The sequence below is a fragment of the Gymnodraco acuticeps genome, unplaced genomic scaffold (assembly GCF_902827175.1).
Source record: "Gymnodraco acuticeps unplaced genomic scaffold, fGymAcu1.1, whole genome shotgun sequence".
Taxonomy (NCBI): domain Eukaryota; kingdom Metazoa; phylum Chordata; class Actinopteri; order Perciformes; family Bathydraconidae; genus Gymnodraco; species Gymnodraco acuticeps.
In genome coordinates, this window is record NW_022991460.1 from 139,960 (window position 1) to 159,297 (window position 19,338).

Below are 19,338 nucleotides of genomic sequence, written 5' to 3' on the forward strand. Positions count from 1 at the left end.
TCTCCCAGCTGTGTGCGTCACTCTTTAGTGTCCCCTGGTTCTCCCAGCTGTGTGCGTCACTCTTAGTGGCCCCTGGTCTCCAGCTGTGTGCGTCACTCTTTAGTGTCCCCTGGTCCTCCCAGCTGTGTGCGTCACTCTTTAGTGTCCCCTGGTCTCCCAGCTGTGTGGTCACTCTTTAGTTTCCCCTGGTGTCCCAGCTGTGTGCGTCATCTTTAGTGTCCCCTGGTCTCCCCAGCTGTGTGCGTCACTCTTTAGTGTCCCCTGGTTTATCTCCCAGCTGCTGTGCGTCACTCTTAGTGTCCCCTGGTCTCCCAGCTGTTGTGCGTCACTCTTAGTGTCCCCCTGGTCTCCAGCTGTGTGCGTCACTCTTTAGTGTCCCCTTGGTCTCCCAGCTGTGTGCGTCACCTCTTTAGTGTCCCCCTGGTCTCCAGCTGTGTGCGTCACTCTTTAGTGTCACCTGGTCTCCCAGCTGTGTGCGTCACTCTTTAGTGTCCCCTGGTCTCCCAGCTGTGTGCGTCACTCTTTAGTGTCCCCTGGTCTCCGTTGTGTTTTGAGCTTCATGCAGCGTTTTGTATTTGCACCTGTCGGCCATCGTAGTTTGGCTCTTTCACTGTCAACACGAATTGAAAGTACTTATTGCCTGAGATCGCATGCTGTGGTTTTATTAAATGTGCCAAGTGCTAGGACTGTCTTAGGGAAGAAAGCTTTTAGATGTGCAGCTCCACTAACATGGAACAGTCTGCAAAAAGAATGGAGAATTACCAAGCTAGTACCACTACATGTTTTTAAAGCTCGGTTGGATGCTACTCAATCAGATGCTGTTGGTACCTGTACTTGTGGTTAAATATGTAAATTGTAATCCCTGTACATTTTGCTGTATGATGTCCTTTTGTTGTTCTGTTGTTTATGTCTTCTTGTGGAACCTACTGCTGCAGGTCTCCCTTGAAAAAGAGATCATTGATCTCAATGGGATTTTACCTGATAAATAAAGGTTTTGAATTGAATTGAACACTGAACTTTTTTTCTGGACTCTTTGAAGTTCAATATTATCAAATATTTCACTTCATGAAATGAACAGAACTCTCAGGGAGAACACCCTCATTCTGGAAACAACCATGTGTCGCACATATGTGAATACAAAAACATGTGTGTGAGTGTGTGTGTGAGACCTGCTCTCCCAGTAGCGCCTGTAGGATGGTCAGGTTTCCGGTGTTTTTCAGCGTGAACACGATGACCTTCCCGGTGTGGTTGAACCTTGGGGCTCCGGCCACGTAGAGCTGAGCGCCGCGAGAGGAAATGAGAGAACCCACCGAATAACCTGAGACCAGAACAACACACAGAACCAGTACGAAGATCAAGAATGTTCCTTTTCCTTAGGTTTTCCAGTTACCCCATAATACTGAAGTACAACTAGTTGAAAAGCGCAAAGAAAAACTATTTCACGTTCTTTGATTGGCTTTTCATTATTTTCTGGTACGCATATTTTATTTTTAGTATGTTTTCAACTAGCAAAAATGTGTCTCCCAAGTGTTTTCATAGTTAACTTGAATTTTGGACGTGCCTTGCTAGCAATTTAGCCGGTTAGCTGGTGAAATATTGTTTGCAAAGCTAATGGTTCTTTTGTCCTACCTCCTGCCAAGCTCTACCCTTTTGTCGAATATTTTATGCCCCCAAGAAACTCGATTTTGAAGTTAGAAATACCAAAGAAACTTCAAAACGGTCGTCTACAGACCAATGGATGACGTCATGTTGGCTTCATCAGTCAGTCTGTGGTTTTTGCAGCTGGACACACAGATACAGATATCACTTTTTACAGACAGTTTATGGGAACTTCACAGAAGGTACAGCAGAGGTTTGTTACCCAGATAGGCTCCATGGTTCTTCAGCTCTTCTGGAAACTCGTCCTTATAGGAGGACTTTGGTGGAACCACCTTCCCGTGTTTGGTTTCTTTCAGCACGGCACCGTTCCAGTCGTAGGCACCAACCGCCCCGAGCAAAACGCCATCCTGAGGGAATACAGATCTGTTGATGAACTCAAAGAGAGATCTGTTCATTTCTGTATAATAATCTGTCCGTGACTCAAAGTTTGGACGTAGTTTGGGAACGTCACTCTGGCACTCGTTGAATCCAGAAATGAAAGTGATTGAAGCGTTGAGTCATTCTCTCTACAGTAGATGACCCAATCTTTGGTGACTTTCTGCAGGATCTGACCCTGGATCTGCAGACTCACTGTGAAATATGACGTGTCGTCATGCTGCAGGAGGGAGAGGAGGATGGATCTGCTGCACAGTGAGTCTTCTGTTTTCCACATCAGTCTGACTCCAAAACTGATTTCTTACCTTTTAATCCCTTGCAGCAGGAAACACATTGCATATTTGTCTGTGTATGTGATAGTGTGTGTGGTGTGTGTGTGTGTGTGTGTGTGTGTTGGCAGCTTTACGTTCAGGAAAACCATCTGCTCTGTGTTACATAGAAAGTTTCCACGACACCATTTACTCTCCCTGACGTTGGCGCTGAGACAAATATGACTTTCCCTGGACCAGAAGCAACAGAAGTATTTCTAGAAGCTTCTTATCCTGCAGCTTCAGACTTCTGCAAGACTCAAACTGAGAGAGAAAGTTTAGCGTTCAACTGTTTGTTTCTCCTGGAGTCAGATTCAATAAATACACGACTCGTCACCTGCTGACTTTTATTGGATCACAGTTTGTTTTACTGAAGGGAACTTTGTTTATTTGACCAACATCAAGTATAAACCTAAACTGGCCAAGACTAAAGAAAACTCAACCCAAAGAAGGAGTACAATTTAGAAAGAACAGTGAGTTAGAAACATCAAGAGAATCTCTGAGATCTAAAATACGGATGTCAGAAACCGAAGGTCTGCATTTGAGCAAATCACACATGAAGGTCCACCAACCTTTACATCAATCAATAGTGGAAATAAATTAAGATTAGCATCGTCATCACATCAGCTTAAAAACACAACAACTGTAAGTTAGTGACACCTTTACATAAGGACGGAAATGTGACCATGATTTCACTCACTTTGACTAAATGCGAGGAGAAGCCCGCCTGAGCCATCTGCAGACCGAACCGTCGACCCTGACTTCCTGCAGAACAAAAACAGACACCATCGTCCTGTAACTTTTTAATAATAATAACTTAGCGCTTTTCCAAATGCTCAAAGAGCTTTACATTGCATATCTTACATATATTAGACAAGTAACAATGAATACTGAATGAATACCCACTGGAGCATATTAAGTTAAAGGTGGGGTAGGTCATTTTGGAGAAACCAGCTCGAGTGGCTAGAATTTGAAAATACACAACCGGAGAAAATCTGCCCCTTCCTCACAGAGCCCCTCCTCCAACACACACGAACGCGCACGTGACCAATGAGGGCACGAGATAAGTTTGTGCACAGATTAAGGCTGACAGGCAGGTAGGCCATCCAGTTACTTTAGCCGGCTCAGATGATTGGTCGTGCTTTTTACAGCGCCACGGCTTCCACAGATGATATTTTTTTTATGGATTTATTGTCAAAGTATTTAATATATTCATTGATATCGGGACGTTAAGAGCATTCCATGGAATATAACAACAAGTGTTTCTGAAATAAGTTACATACCCCACTTTTAAGTTAATAAAACTCTTTTAATGGTCACACCAGTAGTGCCGATCCCACTGGGGATCAACAGCTCGTTGCAGTTCTACATTTCTGTTTTGGTATCTAACTAACTTCTGTACTTTCTACAATATTCCAAAATCACATGGAGAAATCCCATTGGACCAGGGAGATGCTGCCTTCAGGGTGGGATTCAAGCTGGTTTAGTATTTCAGAATCCCATCCCTAAAGCCCCTGTCACACTGTCCCGAAATTGACACCCGATGGACACACGATAAAGGAAATGTTCAAATTCGGCTGTGATCGTAGCAACATCGGGCCATTCGTGAGGGCACCTTAAGCCATCGTATGACCGCCGGTGGAGTTTCTCAGGCTCCGGCAGCAACTTCGTGAGCGGCAACTTCGTAAGGCACTCGTGAGGGCATCTTGTCAAATCGTGTCATCTTCGTGTTATCATCGGTCAACTTCGTGAGCGGTGGCAAAATCTTTGGCATGCTAAAAAATTGCCGAAGGACCTTGCGAAGGTTCATTTTCGTCAATTTTTCCCTTCGTAAGGCCATCGTGAGGGCATCTTGTTATCATCGGTGCCATCGGGCATTCGCCCCGATCAGAGTGAGGGCGAATGCCCGATGGCACCGATGATAACAAGATGCCCTCACGATGGCCTTACGAAGGGAAAAATTGACGAAAATGAACCTTCTCAAGGTCCTTCGGCAATTTTTTAGCATGCCAAAGATTTTGCCACCGCTCACGAAGTTGCTGCCGGAGCCTGAGAAACTCCACCAGCGATCATACGAAGGCTTAAGATGCCCTCACGAATGGCCCGATGTTGCTACGATCACAGCCGAATTTCAACATTTCCTTTATCGTGTGTCCATCGGGTTGTTTTATTGCACAACAAAATCATGTAAACATATTATGTAAATAACCCAATTTGTGTTCTGTGAAACTAAAAAGGATATAATATATTATTTTGAAGGACAGTTGACAGGAAGTTGTTGTTGTTATGGAAACAACATTACGGAGAAAACGTAATATTTTCTACATATAATGACGGATAAAGTAAAGAACAAAGTCTGAAGGTATCAGTACAGTATCATAGTACTGTAACATAATTGTTTTTGGTACTTTCATTGCAGTTGTATGTCTTAAATGTTGCCTTCGTGTGTGGTTCGGGGCCATCTTCGTGCGAAATTCACAATTCCATATTCGTGTGTCCATCGGGTGTACATTTCGGGACAGTGTGACAGGGGCTTAACCAGAGGTGGGAAGTATTGGAGTACGAATACTTCGTTACTGTACTTGAGTACATTTTTCTGGTATCAGTACTTTACTCCACTACTTATTTTTCTGACGACTTTTTACTTTCTACTTCTTACATGTTGAACACAAATACCTGTACTTTCTACTTCTCACATGTTGAACTCAAATACCTGTACTTTCTACTTCTTACATGTTGAACCCAAATACCTGTACTTTCTACTTCTTACATGTTGAACCAATACCTGTACTTTCTACTTCTCACATATTGAACTCAAATACCTGTACTTTCTACTTCTTACATATTGAATACAAATACCTGTACTTTCTACTTCTTACATGTTGAACCCAAATACCTGTACTTTCTACTTCTTACATATTGAACACAAATACCTGTACTTTCTACTTCTTACATGTTGAACTCAAATACCTGTACTTTCTACTTCTTACATGTTGAACTCAAATACCTGTACTTTCTACTTCTTACATATTGAACACAAATACCTGCACTTTCTACTTCTCACATGTTGAACACAAATACCTGTACTTTCTACTTCTCACATATTGAACTCAAATACCTGTACTTTCTACTTCTTACATGTTGAACCCAAATACCTGTACTTTCTACTTCTTACATGTTGAACTCAAAATACCTGTACTTTCTACTTCTTACATGTTGAACTCAAATACCTGTACTTTCTACTTCTTACATGTTGAACTCAAATACCTGTACTTTCTACTTCTTACATGTTGAACCCAAATACCTGTACTTTCTACTTCTTACATGTTGAACACAAATACCTGTACTTTCTACTTCTCACATATTGAACTCAAATACCTGTACTTTCTACTTCTTACATGTTGAACACAAATACCTGTACTTTCTCTTCTTACCATGTTGAACACAAATACCTGTACTTTCTAGTTTCTCACATGTTGAAACTCAAATACCTGTACTTTCTACTTCTTACATGTTGAACACAAATACCTGTACTTTCTACTTCTTACATGTGAACTCAAATACCTGTACTTCTACTTCTTAATTGAACTCAAATCCTGTACTTTCTACTTCTTACATGTTGAACTCAAATACCTGTACTTTCTACTTCTTACATATTGAACTCAAATACCTGTACTTTCTACTTCTTACATGTTGAACTCAAATACCTGTACTTTCTACTTCTTACATGTTGAACTCAAATACCTGTACTTTCTACTTCTTACATGTTGAACTCAAATACCTGTACTTTCTACTTCTTACATGTTGAACTCAAATACCTGTACTTTCTACTTCTTACATGTTGAACTCAAATACCTGTACTTTCTACTTCTTCCTTGAACTCAAATACCTTGTACTTACTACATGTTGAACTCAAATACCTGTACTTTCTACTTCTTACATGTTGAACTCAAATACCTGTACTTTCTACTTCTTACATGTTGAACTCAAATACCTGTACTTTCTACTTCTTACATGTTGAACTCAAATACCTGTACTTTCTACTTCTTACATGTTGAACTCAAATACCTGTACTTTCTACTTCTTACATGTTGAACTCAAATACCTGTACTTTCTACTTCTTACATGTTGAAACTCAAATACCTGTACTTCTACTTCTTACATGTTGAACTCAAATACCTGTACTTTCTACTTCTTACATGTTGAAACTCCAAATACCTGTACTTTTCTACTTCTTACATGTTGAACCTCAAATACCTGTACTTTCTTACTTCTTACTGTGAACATCAAATTCCTGTACTTTCTACTTCCTTCATGTTGAACTCAAATACCTGTACTTTCTACTTCTTACATGTTGAACTCAAATACCTGTACTTTCTACTTCTTACATGTTGAACTCAAATACCTGTACTTTCTACTTCTTACATGTTGAACACAAATACCTGTACTTTCTACTTCTTACATGTTGAACTCAAATACTTGTACTTTCTACTTCTTACATGTTGAACTCAAATACCTGTACTTTCTACTTCTCTCATTTCCCAAACAGCTGGTTCCTTTAGTCTGAATGTGTGTTTGATGCGTGATCATTATTCTTTAGAGTCATTGCGTGCCTATTGATTTGAACACGATCCGTGTATCCATCATTTCTGGTCTTCTCTAAAGAAGAGGGACCAATGGAAACGTTGTCATGTTGCCGTTGTTCAGCATGGAAACATTCATTAGCTAACAATGACATTATTGTTCTATTGATATAAAGGGAGGTCAGGTACTCTTTAAAACAGCTGCTAGCTATGGGTACTTTTTACTGAAGTACATTTCAAAGCTCTTTACTTTTACTTGAGTAAAGAAGTTTAGTCAGTACTTCTACTTTTACCAGAGTATTTTTTAACATGAGTATCTGAACTTCTACTTGACTAAAGGATGTGTGTACTTCCTGTCTGTATCAGCACAGATTTACCATGCAGAGGATCGACTCACCTTCCAGAGAGAAGATCCTCTCTCCCAGCGCGTCCACGATATCCTTCAGTGAAGACTCGTCCGACACGTTGAAGAAGTGCTGCTCATCCGGGTCGCTCGCAATAAACTTTATTTCCTTCAGGAAGGCTTCAGGGTTGATCCCCCGGCGGTTGTAATAACCCAGAACCTGGAAGAGATGCAGTGGAAACCCTTTTTCAAACTAAAATATGACACTTTCCTGCATTAAAGTGTCAGAAAATGTCTGAAGACTACAACTCCCATGATCCCACACTTCACAACCATTACGGCAAACTTTTTAATTACTGTTCAATGACGAGATTGGTAGCAGAATATAAAAAAGGGGTCTCTGGTTATGGTGCATAAGCGAGGAGAAAATGGGAGAAGAAAGACGAATACATTCCAAGTTCTTAGGAACAGAAAGTTGATTGAGTAAAACAGGATTCTGATTTCAGACAGGAAGTCGGACAAGAGGTCGGACAGGAAGTCGGACAGAAAGTTGTACAAAAGTCGAATATGAGGTCGGAAAGGAAGTTGGACAGAAAGTCGTACAAAAGTCTGACAGGAAGTTGGATAGGAGGTCAGAGAAGTCAGACAGGAAGTTGGACACTAAGTCGTACAAAAGTCGAACAGGAGATCGGACAATAAGTTATACAGAAAGTCAGAGAATAAGTCAGACAGAAAGTCGTACAAAAGTCGAACAAGATTTCGTACAGCGATTCAGAGAGGAAGTCCGTAGGATATTTGGGTCTTGAAGGACTCACAGCGATGGCGTACATGGTGACGTTGTCTCTCTCACTGTCGGCGACCGCCTGGACCAGCTGCGGACTGTCGTGAGATTCTCCGTCTGTGATCACGATCATCACCTTCTTCGCTCCGGGTCGACCGCCTCGCTTGAACCCTTCGGACCTGAAGACCAAAGAAGAGTTAAACTGCGTCAGAGATCCTGGTTTTGGTGTTAAGACCTCCTTTCGTGTTCGAGTCAAACCTGACCGGATTACTACTTTCATCAATCATAAATACTGTGTCTTACATTTGATTGCCTCAAGGCCTTATGATATCCTCCACAGCAAACATATGACATTGCTGATCACCACATAATTGAATTTGGAGTTTTATTCAACTTTGTAACATCTATGGTGCTCCCAGTCAAAAACTACCACCATATGAAATGAATGGATTTCCCTAGATTGTGTTTAAGCATCAGATACACACCCACAAATCGTCAAAATGTTGATTTGGGAATATATTTACAGTGTTTATTTCTTGTATATTCACTGCATATTCATCCAATAGTCTGAGACATTGTTTACAGCTTAAAAGGGTTCATGTAGGAGCAGTTAAAATAGAACAGTCAAAATGGACCGGAAACACAAAAGTAAGGGGAAATACACGAACACAAAAGGGGGGGTTTTAGAAACAAGAGACTTCTTTTGGTGCCGTACCGCCCCACGTTGATGCCCAGGGCCGTCCTGGTCTCCTCGCCCCCCCGCTGGTCGATGCCCCGGGCGGCCTGCACCACCTCCTCCACCGTCTGGTACTCCCCCAGACCGAACTCATGGACCACCTTGGAGCCGTACTGAACCACACCCACCTGCAGAAGAAGCACTCCACATGAACCAATGCACCTGAAGGTATCACAACACTATAGAGCGGTGCGGGGATGGCGTATTTTTGTAGGCCGACCCTGAAGGAAGCTGCTGGTTCCCTCCACAAAAAGCAACGGGATTTCTCCATAGGATTTTGGAATATTGTAAAAAACAAGATCTGTGGAAACGAACCTGTTTGATAAATGTTTTGTTCAGCCGGATAATCTCCACACGTCCACTTTGATAATGTTCTAATCATAAATCTAATGTCCAGAAGCTAAATACTAACGTTATGCTATAAAGGAGCTACAGCGAGTCCAGCAGCACGACTTCAACGTCACGCCAACTTCAGATCCAGATTCAAACACACAGATTCTAGATGGAACGAGTTGAAGCGTTTGTTTGAACACTTTGTAGGAGGCAGGGACTTGCTTTCAAGCAGAACAGAAACTAACTTAGAGGAGTGTTCACGTGTTCGGCGTAATGACGTACAACGACCTCCACGACTTCTGTAGTCCTATTCAGCCGCTTGGTAACAACCATCGTTTCTCAGACACGTCCACTCTTCAGAAATCACCAGTGGGGTCTCTGCTGATGATTTAATGTCCTAGAACTAAACGTGATCCGTCTCTTCAATGTGTCTCAACCACAGACCTTAGTTCAGATAGTTTCCTGAACCCTATGGAGAGTAGTGCTGTAGCGACGACGCGTCGACTTCAAAATATCGTCGACGACATATTTCCGCGTCGACGCGTCGCTACACACACGTGGGTCACCCAAAGCAACAAGCAGTTCGCAATCGCACTTCAAACAGAATGGAGACTAAAACGGCTACCACCTCCTCCTCACAGGATTGCGCACGAAGCCCCCAAACGAAAACATCTCGCCCCAGGTCTTCAAAAGCATGGGAATATTTTAAAGTTAGTCCAAAACGCAAAGATATTTATATATTTATATCTCACTGAAACTGCTGCATAGCCTAGCAGAAGCAGCAGCTAGCTGTGGTGGCTACCATTAGCAGCTAGCATTTGCTCTCCGATTTTTTACATAAAATGGAATTATGGATTATAAATTCAATAATTTTTTTATACATAGACGTTAAAAACCTATGGATTAACCGATTCAGCCGCGTTTTTTCTCATTTTAATGCCATTGAACACGTCTTTTGATCAGATTGACAGCTACGGCGGTGAGACGATCTCCCTAGAAGCTCTGTGAAGGTACGTGTTGTGATGACTGTATTTGCTTCCCCTGCCGCGAGTCCGGATCACTCAGTGATGATACTATATACCTACATAATCTGTGGAGTCTCAGCTTTAATCGGATATATTGTATGTGCAGCTACGATAAGTAATAAGGGTACTTTTATCTTGAGATCTGTGCCAATGTCCGTTAGCATTTTTCGCTCAGGGGTCATTTAGATGCTTCTTATGAGACTTGTGTTTTGTTTTGGTAAACATGGTTTGTATCGTCAGTTAGCTGAGATTATTTCCGTTAATCTGGTATAACACATTAATAGGTTCTTAAATATTAAGATCCCCTGAGACACAGTATCGTGAAAAAAAAAATGTTTACATTACGTTTTTTTTACATTACGTTTTTTATGAATTGAACAACAGAAAAATAATCGTTAGATTAGTCGACTAATCGATCAAATAATCGCCCGATTAATCGTTTTCAAAATAATCGTTTCCCCCCAGCACTAATGGAGAGATCCCATTGGTTCAGCATTGATCCCACTGGACTTCTTTTAATTCAGCGATGAACCGACCTGCGTCTGACCTGGGCCGATGTAGAACTTCTGCAGGATGGTGATGACGAAGTCCTGCACCTCGTACCACGGGTAGATGGAGTTAGAGCCGTCCAGAACGATCACGATGTCCATGAACGTCTCACACCCTGCAAAAATCAAATTCAATTAATCATAATTGAATGAAACACACTGTGAAGTAAAGAAGTGTAGTCAGTACTTCTACTTTTACCAAATAATTTTAAACACGAGTATCTGTACTTCTACTTGAGTAAAGGATGTAAAGGAGGATACTTTTGCCATCTTTGCTTATACAGATGTGATACAGATGTGATACAGATGTGTATAAGGTTTGTCTCACTCTGCAGGGCGGGGGCGATGGGGTGCGACAGTTTGAACGTCCTGCTGACTCTGGAGCAGATCCCTGTGCTGTACAGCGAGCTGCCACACTCATGAGACCAGAGAGGACCACAGGTCTGAGGACGGAGACACACGGTCAGTCCCAACGAAGACTTCAGAGGGGTTTTATGAATCATGTATTCATTGACAGAGAGTGTGAGCGCCTCACCACGAAGCTGCTGTCTCTGGGGTTAGAGGTCAGCGTCATCCCCAGCCTCATGTTGTCCTTCCTCTCCGACACGTTGTCCAGAGAAAGTCTCCCTGACGCACAACATCATCACACTCAGGTTAGCAGTGGGACTTAGCATTAGCTATTAAAAACCATAACATGATATAAAACAAAACAAACACCATAATTAATACAAATATATATAAAAATGAAATACATATATATATATATATTGATAAGTAAATGAAATAAAACAAGTAATAAGCCGTGCTGCTGTGATACTTGTGTTTCTCACCCAGGTTGAGTCTGCTGCAGTTTGCAGAGTTTCTGTCCAGAGGGCACCTGAACACATCACCAGTCTGCTGCTTCCCTGTGGACTCCAAGGGAGCTCCAACCAGCAGCCTGCACACACACACACACACACACACACACACACACACACACACACACACACACACACACACACACACACACACACACACACACACACACACACACACACACACACACACACACAGAGAGAGAGACACACACACCATACACACACACACACACACGCACACAGAGAGAGACACACACACACACACAGAGAGACACACACCATACACACACACACACACACACACACAGAGAGACACACACACACACACACAGAGATTACATATAGAATGCGATTACATTTGAAGTAGTTGCATTAAGGGAAGATGGTAATTATTATTAAATGATTAATCTGTTTTATGTCCTCTATATTCATGTTGCTCTGCTGGAGGAGGACTTCAGTTGTTCGTCTCCATCTCTCCTCTGAAGCTGCTGAGCTCATGGTGTCTTAACCAGAGCCCAGTCTGCGCTCTGATTGGTCCGCTGACCGGCTCTGTCGTAAAATATGACAACACCAACTTTTTCAATGAGGTGGTTGAAATGAAGTGAATACCAGTACCACCAGTTCCCTGTCCTTTACTCACAAACCATTTTAATAGTATTTTAAAAACACAATCTTTTACTAATCTTTAAAAGTTGTTTCCTGTTAAGGTTATTTTGAAAAGACTGCCTGCATGTGACGAGCAGAGACACGAGGCGCTGGACATAAAAGAAACAGATCAATGAGCATGATGTTTTTCATATGGTCTTATAATCAATCCCATGTATTGCTCTGAGCATTTGGCCGAACAGTGGAGTATGCTGCAGGACCATGTGCAGGACAGAGTCTTTGAGTCGTTAAGTCATGTCAAGCTTCAAGTTTCAAGGCTTCATCCTCATGTGCTCAGCAGCTTCAGAGGAGACATGGAGATGAGACACTGAAGCCTCCTCCAACAGAGCAACGTGAATATATAGAGGACATGGAACAGATACAACTGATGAAATAGTGCAAGAAGAGTCTATATACAAGTAAATGGAATATGAGATATATATATGTATATATATATAAGGGCTGTCACGTTAACGCGTTAATAAGAAAATGCCGGGTACCGGGTACCCATCAGGGGTAGACCTTAAGAGTAACATTTCACTGGCCCTGAAGACCGATAACAAAAAAAAATTAACGCCACTAATTATTTTAACGCGATTAACGCATGTATATTTTTGTCCTCGGCCGCCCCGTAGTTTCAGAGCGCATCGAGTTTAAAATACCATCTACAAGCTGATGCTGACAGCCCCGCTCCTGCTGCCCGCTTGTGGCAGACCACACTTCCACGCTCACCGGCAGGCACCGACTGGCTACTGGGAGGACCGGGAGGGTGTGTGTATGTGTGGCCCGAGCGAGCGAGAGAGAGACCTTACGCGCATTATTATTGTTAGCATCTGGTGCTAGCTAGCTGCGCTAACGGATAGAAGGAGCTGTTTAAATGAAAACAGAGGAGCGACATTTCACCACAACTGCGCCGAGCACTTGACTTTATGCAGGAAGCCAGACAGTGGGACATTGCACGAGAAGTCAGCACACTCAGCACGGATAGTGCGCAACATGATTGCAGAGTCCAGGCAGCTCCGGTTCGAGCATCTGCCTTGAGTTGCACATAGCTCCAACGATCCATCACACACACACACACACACACACACACACACACCATACTTGCCAACCCTCCCTATTTTTGCGGGAGATTCCCGATTTCATTGCCCTCTCCCGGTTTCCTCCCGGGGTCATATTTCTCCCGCATTTCTCCCGATTTCTGACAAAATTGGATTTACTCACGATTGTTTCCACTCTGACTTTAATACGGCTACACCATTGTTTGGTTTCCATGGTAGCGCGTCTCTTTAGTACCACGCGCAACTGAAAGTCTGAGAGGGTGAGGAAGATAAGTCACAGAAAACTGAACAAGAATCGACAAAACTCCCCCCTGCTCACTCCTTTCCTGATAACACAGGTCCAGCCCACACGCTCCATCAAGACAGTGCACTTACAACTACAATAAGCATGTTAAGCTAATACAGCTCCGGGTTAGGGTTAGGGTTAGGGGTTAGGGTTAGGGTTAGGGTTAGGGGTTAGGGTCACGTGTGGGGACTGGCTTCCCTTATGGGGACAAATTGGAGGTCCCCATAAGGGGAATCATTAATGTCAGGGTGAAGCCTTGGTTAGGGTTAAGGCTAGGGTAAGTCTCCAGGAAATGCATGTAAGTCAATGTAATGTCCCCTGAAGTGATGTATACATGGTATGGGTGTGTGTGTGTGTGTGTGTGTGTGTGTGTGTGTGTACTAGTCGTATGGCCTGTGGGATGAAACATGAGAGACATGTTTGTGAATCAAAGCTAACATCTCAAATCAGAGACTTGTGGAGTAGTAAACCTGAGATGTGGTGCGTGTTGTCGTATGCAGACAGGAACCTAATAAAGAGTCTGATGAACTCCACGTACGGGAACAAAGGTCAGACCCCGAGTCACACAGCAGGGGGCGTTAGTAAACACCTCCACATGAGGTTTCTGGGAACACAGCTGAGTCACACTGCAGAGGAAAAGCCTCTAAGCGTCCGTCTGATCGTGTGTCGTCCACATCAGACACTTCATCATCACATCCTGAGCAGGTGCTGTCGTTTACCTGCTGCTGTTTATTGGGCTGCTCGTGTCCTGGCTCCTGTAGCCGTTAGCATGCATTACTCTGCAGAGGGTTTGGACAGGCCCAATCGGTGTCGTAAGCGCAGGGGGGGGGACTAAACGGCAGATAAACTGTGGCTTCAGGTGAGGAGGTGAGGCCCCCTCATAACTGCATGAACCCGTATGGCACAACACAACTCAGACTGGCTGTACGTCAATCAAGTGCCAAAGTGAGGATGGATGAAAAAAAACAATTAAATGTTTTCCTTTTTCTTTTCTTTTTTCTTCTTCTTTTTTTTCAATGCAAGGCGATCGACGTATTGGGTTTCGATCGAGGTGAAGGGAACAACAACTTCCTAACTATTCCCCTCAAAAACAGAGCGTTGTGAGAACAAGGATCGGAATATTGAGCTACTTACAACGGAAAGTTGAACGAATAAAGAAACAATCGAAGGTAAGAAATTCAAGAGAGAAGTAGGAGCATTTTCTCATAGACTTCTATTGCCTGTAACTGTACGTTATTACTCTCCACCCCTGATTACTCCACCATGTCTGAACATCTCCAGACAAACACTTGAGACGTTAAATGTCACCATGCTGTGTAGAAAAACAACTCTGCAGGTAAACAATGTCAAATCCAACACACACACACACACACACACACTCACACAGAGGGGGGTGGGGAATAACAAACCGCATCACATAGTTTCCAGTCCAGGGCCTCGGGTCGCAGGAGTCACAAAACGCTAAATACCTTCCACTTATTTACCTGCTGCTTCAAAGAGAGAGACTCTGTAATCCTGGAGGACTTTGAGGTATTCATCAGACTGCGAGGTATTCATCAGACTGCGAGGTATTCATCAGACTGCGAGGTATTCATCGTCCTGCTGCGAATGTTTCCAGAGAAACAGAGAGAGAGGAAGAGCGGGAATGTTGCACGATCTCACCTGCAGCCGCAGACAGCACCCAGCAGGGGGCCGAGGATTTATACTGTTCACTAAACCACATTCTATCTTGTTCTATATCTCCTTTAAAAACATACACAAATACAGGTGTGTATTTAAACGGATTAAGCTCCATCGCATTAAGAGTTTGTAGAAGTACTCAGATATTGTCCTTGAGTAAAAGTAGAAGTACTCAGATATTGTTCTTGAGTAAAAGTAGAAGTACTCAGATATTGTTCTTGAGTAAAAGTAGAAGTACTCAGATATTGTTCTTGAGTAAAAGTAGAAGTACTCAGATCTTGTTCTTGAGTAAGAGTAGAAAAGTACTCAGATCTGGTACTTGAGTTAAAGTAGAAGTACTCAGATCTTGTACTTGAGTAAAAGTAGAAGTACTCAGATCTTGTACTTGAGTAGAAGTACTCAGATCTTGTACTTGAGTAAAAGTAGAAAAGTACTCAGATCTGGTACTTGAGTTAAAGTAGAAGTACTCAGATCTTGTACTTGAGTAAAAGTAGAAGTACTCAGATCTTGTACTTGAGTAGAAGTACTCAGATCTTGTACTTTAGTAAAAGTAGAAGTACTCAGATCTTGTACTTGAGTAAAAGTAGAAGTACCAGAGTGTAGGAATACTCTGTTACAGTAAAAGCATTCAAAATGTTCCTCAAGTGAAAGTAGGAAAGTATTCTCATCAAAATATAGTGAAAGACAGTAAAAGTAGTCGTTGTGCAGATTGGTCCATTTCAGAATAATATATATGATATGTTTTATAATGATTGATCATGAAAGTGTTCTCAAAGCTGGTGAAGGTGCAGCTAGTCTGAAGTACTTTGTATACTGCAGGGTAGCTGGTGGATTTACTCCAGGTGGAACTAAAGTCTGATTCAACACTTGATTAGATTTCACATCATTCATCCAGATCTGTGAAGTAACTAAAGGTATTAATACATGTAGTGGAGGAAAAGTACACCATGTACCTCTGAACTGTAGAGGAGTAGAAGAACACAGTAGCATAACATGGAAATACTCAAGTAAAGTACCTCAACATCGTACTTAAGTGCAGTATGTAAGGGAAAGGCTAAGACTAGATGAGACATAAGTAGGTGAGATTTTAGATTTTATATATGTTATGTAATATATTGAAGTACTTTTATAGTGACTAAAAGATACAACCAGATATAAGAGAAACACTTGGATTAAATGAAAGTCTGTGAGACAAAATGAGAGGTTGACTGAGTTTAAATAAAGTGAATTCAAGTGAAATGAGAGAAGGATTTGGTCTCCAGATGACGAGAGCCAAGCAGACTCTGTCAGGTCCGGATTATGAAACCCTACTTTAAAGCAGAGAGGACAATAAATACTGTGTGCAGATATCAGACACATTGGTGGAAAATGTGTCGTCCCAACATGAGTCTGACTTCTCCACCAACTTTCCTGGAAACAAGTGGAAGGTTTTCTCGCTTTCCCAGGAAACTTCTGACAGACCACAGTAAATAAATCCTTTGGATCCACGGACAGAACAACAGGGTCCAATCTGTCTCGATCTGAGGCGTCCAAATACTGTCAGAAGCTGGAAAACCCATAAATTATGTTTATAGTAATTTCATCTTAAGATCTATCGATTTATAGTCTGAAGTTCATCACACGGTCGTGAGTCTCTGCTTTTAAACAGAAGTTTAGCCAATCTGTCATCTTTAAATTTCCACTGAAACACAAAATATTTTAAACACATCGTTCAAAAGTTCTGCCAGCTACAGGAGACGCTCTCTTGCTGAGACAAAACAAACCATTGGATCCAGTATGAACCTCCATTCCTCCCAATGGTGAAAAAACAAGAAAAAGTCAACAGATTAAGAAGATTTAGACAGACCAGTTCAAACTGGTTTCTATAGAGAATATGAGACCAGTAAAGACTGGTTTCAATAGACAAAGAAGGGATGGTTTCTATTGATGGTGTTGGACCAGTTCAAACTGGTTTCTATAGAGAATATGAGACCAGTAAAGACTGGTTTCAATAGACAAAGAAGGGATGGTTTCTATTGATGGTGTTGGACCAGTACAAACTGGTTCTATAGCTATAGACAGGCCGGTTCAGACTGGTTTCAATTGAGAATGTTAGACCAATACAAACTGGTTTCTATAGTTTCAGGCAGACCAGTATGGACTGGTTTTAAATAATGGTGTTGGACCAGTACAGACTGGTTCTATAGGGATTGTGAGACCAGACCAGCACAAACTGTTTTTTTTAAACATAAGCAGAACTGTACAGACTTTTTTCCATAGACAAAGACCGATTGGTTTCCGACCGATTGTTAGACCAGCACAAACTGGTTTCTATAGATAAGACCATCAGACCTCTTCCTTTGGAAGAAGCCAAACAACAGACTGGTTTCAAATGATGGTGTTAGATGTAAGATCAGACCAGGTCAAACTGGTTTCTATAGACGTAAGCAGAACTTTACAGTCTGATTTCTATGTGTGTAGACATACTGGTTTATATTGGTGGTGTGAGACCAGCACAAACTGGTTTCTATGGATAATATAAGACCATATAGACTGGTTTCCATTGATGGTGTTGGATCAGTAAATACAGGTTTCAATAGACGAAGACAGACTGGTTTCCATTGATCAGTAAAGACGGTTCTATAGGGATTGTAAGAGAAGACCAGGACAAACTGGATTCAATAGACGTAAGCAGAACTTTACAGTCTGATTTCTATACATATTGATGGTGTGAGACCGGTACAGACTGGTTTTTGGGTGGATGGATATTGAACTGGGTTCCTCACCACTGGCGCCCTCCGGCCTCGTGCTGCTGGACCGTGTATCCAAACTGGTTTTCTTTGGAGCCGGAGAAGACCTTGAAGTTCTTCGTGTCAAAGTTGAAGCAGAGCTGAAGATCTGAAACCCAGAAGAAGAAGAAGATCAGGACTTTTGAAAACAACAAGGTTGATTTTCAAGTTAAAACAATATTTATTTAATATTAAATCCATTATGGAATATGGAATGAAACGACTCGCCAATAACTATTTTGAGGAAAGATGCAATGCAGTTTTTCAACAATTAGATAATGAAACGGCAATTGACATTTTATTTTCAAAGATCTGTTCAAAACATCTCAGAATTCTGAGAATCATTTTCTTTTTTTCCCAAAAACTCGGAACTTGGAGAAAAAATAGAATTTTGACTTTTTTTCAGAGAATCTCAGAATCTTGAGAAAAAAATGTTGTACTTTTGGTCAGATGTGGCCTTTACCCTCTTCCATACATCTCATCAAGGGGTCACTCAATAATAATCAGATTGTAACTTCCCAACTAGTCTCAGAGACGTTGTTGTTTAAATGCCTCAGTGTCTTTGAGCCAGGCACTAAAGTCATACAGCCTGTGACCCGGCCGTGACCCCTGACCTCTGCAGTATTTCCTCTCAGTGTCTCCCAACAGCTGTGGGATTTAACTCAACCCTCGGAAAAAACTCTGCAACCCGTGCGGCTCAGAGCCAGCGGTGACGAATCTGTGATGAATGTAACTTCTGAGGCCAAAAATGAGAGAGCAGTGACGTGTACGTTAAATAAACTCTCATTTCAAAGAGAGACTCTGTCCTTTTTCCACAACTTATTTTCACAACAGAGAAGTACGGCGGCTGACAGGTGCAAACACAACCCAAACCTCTTCCATCAGGAGAAACAGCTTCAGCAAGGATGCAGATATAAAAACCCAAATGTTCCTCATGAAGAAACGTCTTCAACAACTTGAGGAGACATGCTGGGAGACCAGGGGACACTAAAGAGTGACGCACACAGCTGGAGACCAGGGGACACTAAAGAGTGACGCACACAGCTGGAGACCAGGGGACACTAAAGAGTGACGCACAAGCTGGAGACCAGGGGACACTAAAGAGTGACGCACACACAGCTGGGAGACCAGGGGACACTAAAGAGTGATGCAAACAGCTGGAGACCAGGGGACACTAAAGAGTGACGCACACAGCTGGGAGACCAGGGGGACACTAAAGAGTGACGCACACAGCTGGGAAGACCAGGGGACACTAAAGAGTGACGCACACAGCTGGGAGACCAGGGGACACTAAAGAGTGACGCACACAGCTGGGAGACCAGGGGACACCTAAGAGTGACGCACACAGCT

At 42.3% G+C, this 19,338-nt stretch overlaps 1 protein-coding gene across 1 annotated transcript in view; it reads right to left on the reverse strand.

Moving 5' to 3' along the window:
• Positions 1–18,097, reverse strand: part of LOC117532977 (integrin alpha-11-like) — a gene marked incomplete at its 5' end in the record, with an annotated part of 46,221 nt that extends 28,124 nt beyond the window's left edge. The window contains 11 exon segments of the mRNA XM_034196599.1: positions 1,170–1,318; positions 1,862–2,006; positions 3,043–3,107; positions 7,323–7,488; positions 8,084–8,228; positions 8,765–8,913; positions 10,680–10,807; positions 11,020–11,134; positions 11,227–11,318; positions 11,522–11,628; positions 17,986–18,097. Of these exon segments, the coding sequence (XP_034052490.1) occupies positions 1,170–1,318; positions 1,862–2,006; positions 3,043–3,107; positions 7,323–7,488; positions 8,084–8,228; positions 8,765–8,913; positions 10,680–10,807; positions 11,020–11,134; positions 11,227–11,318; positions 11,522–11,628; positions 17,986–18,097 (1,373 nt within the window).
• Positions 18,098–19,338: the final 1,241 nt, after the last annotated feature.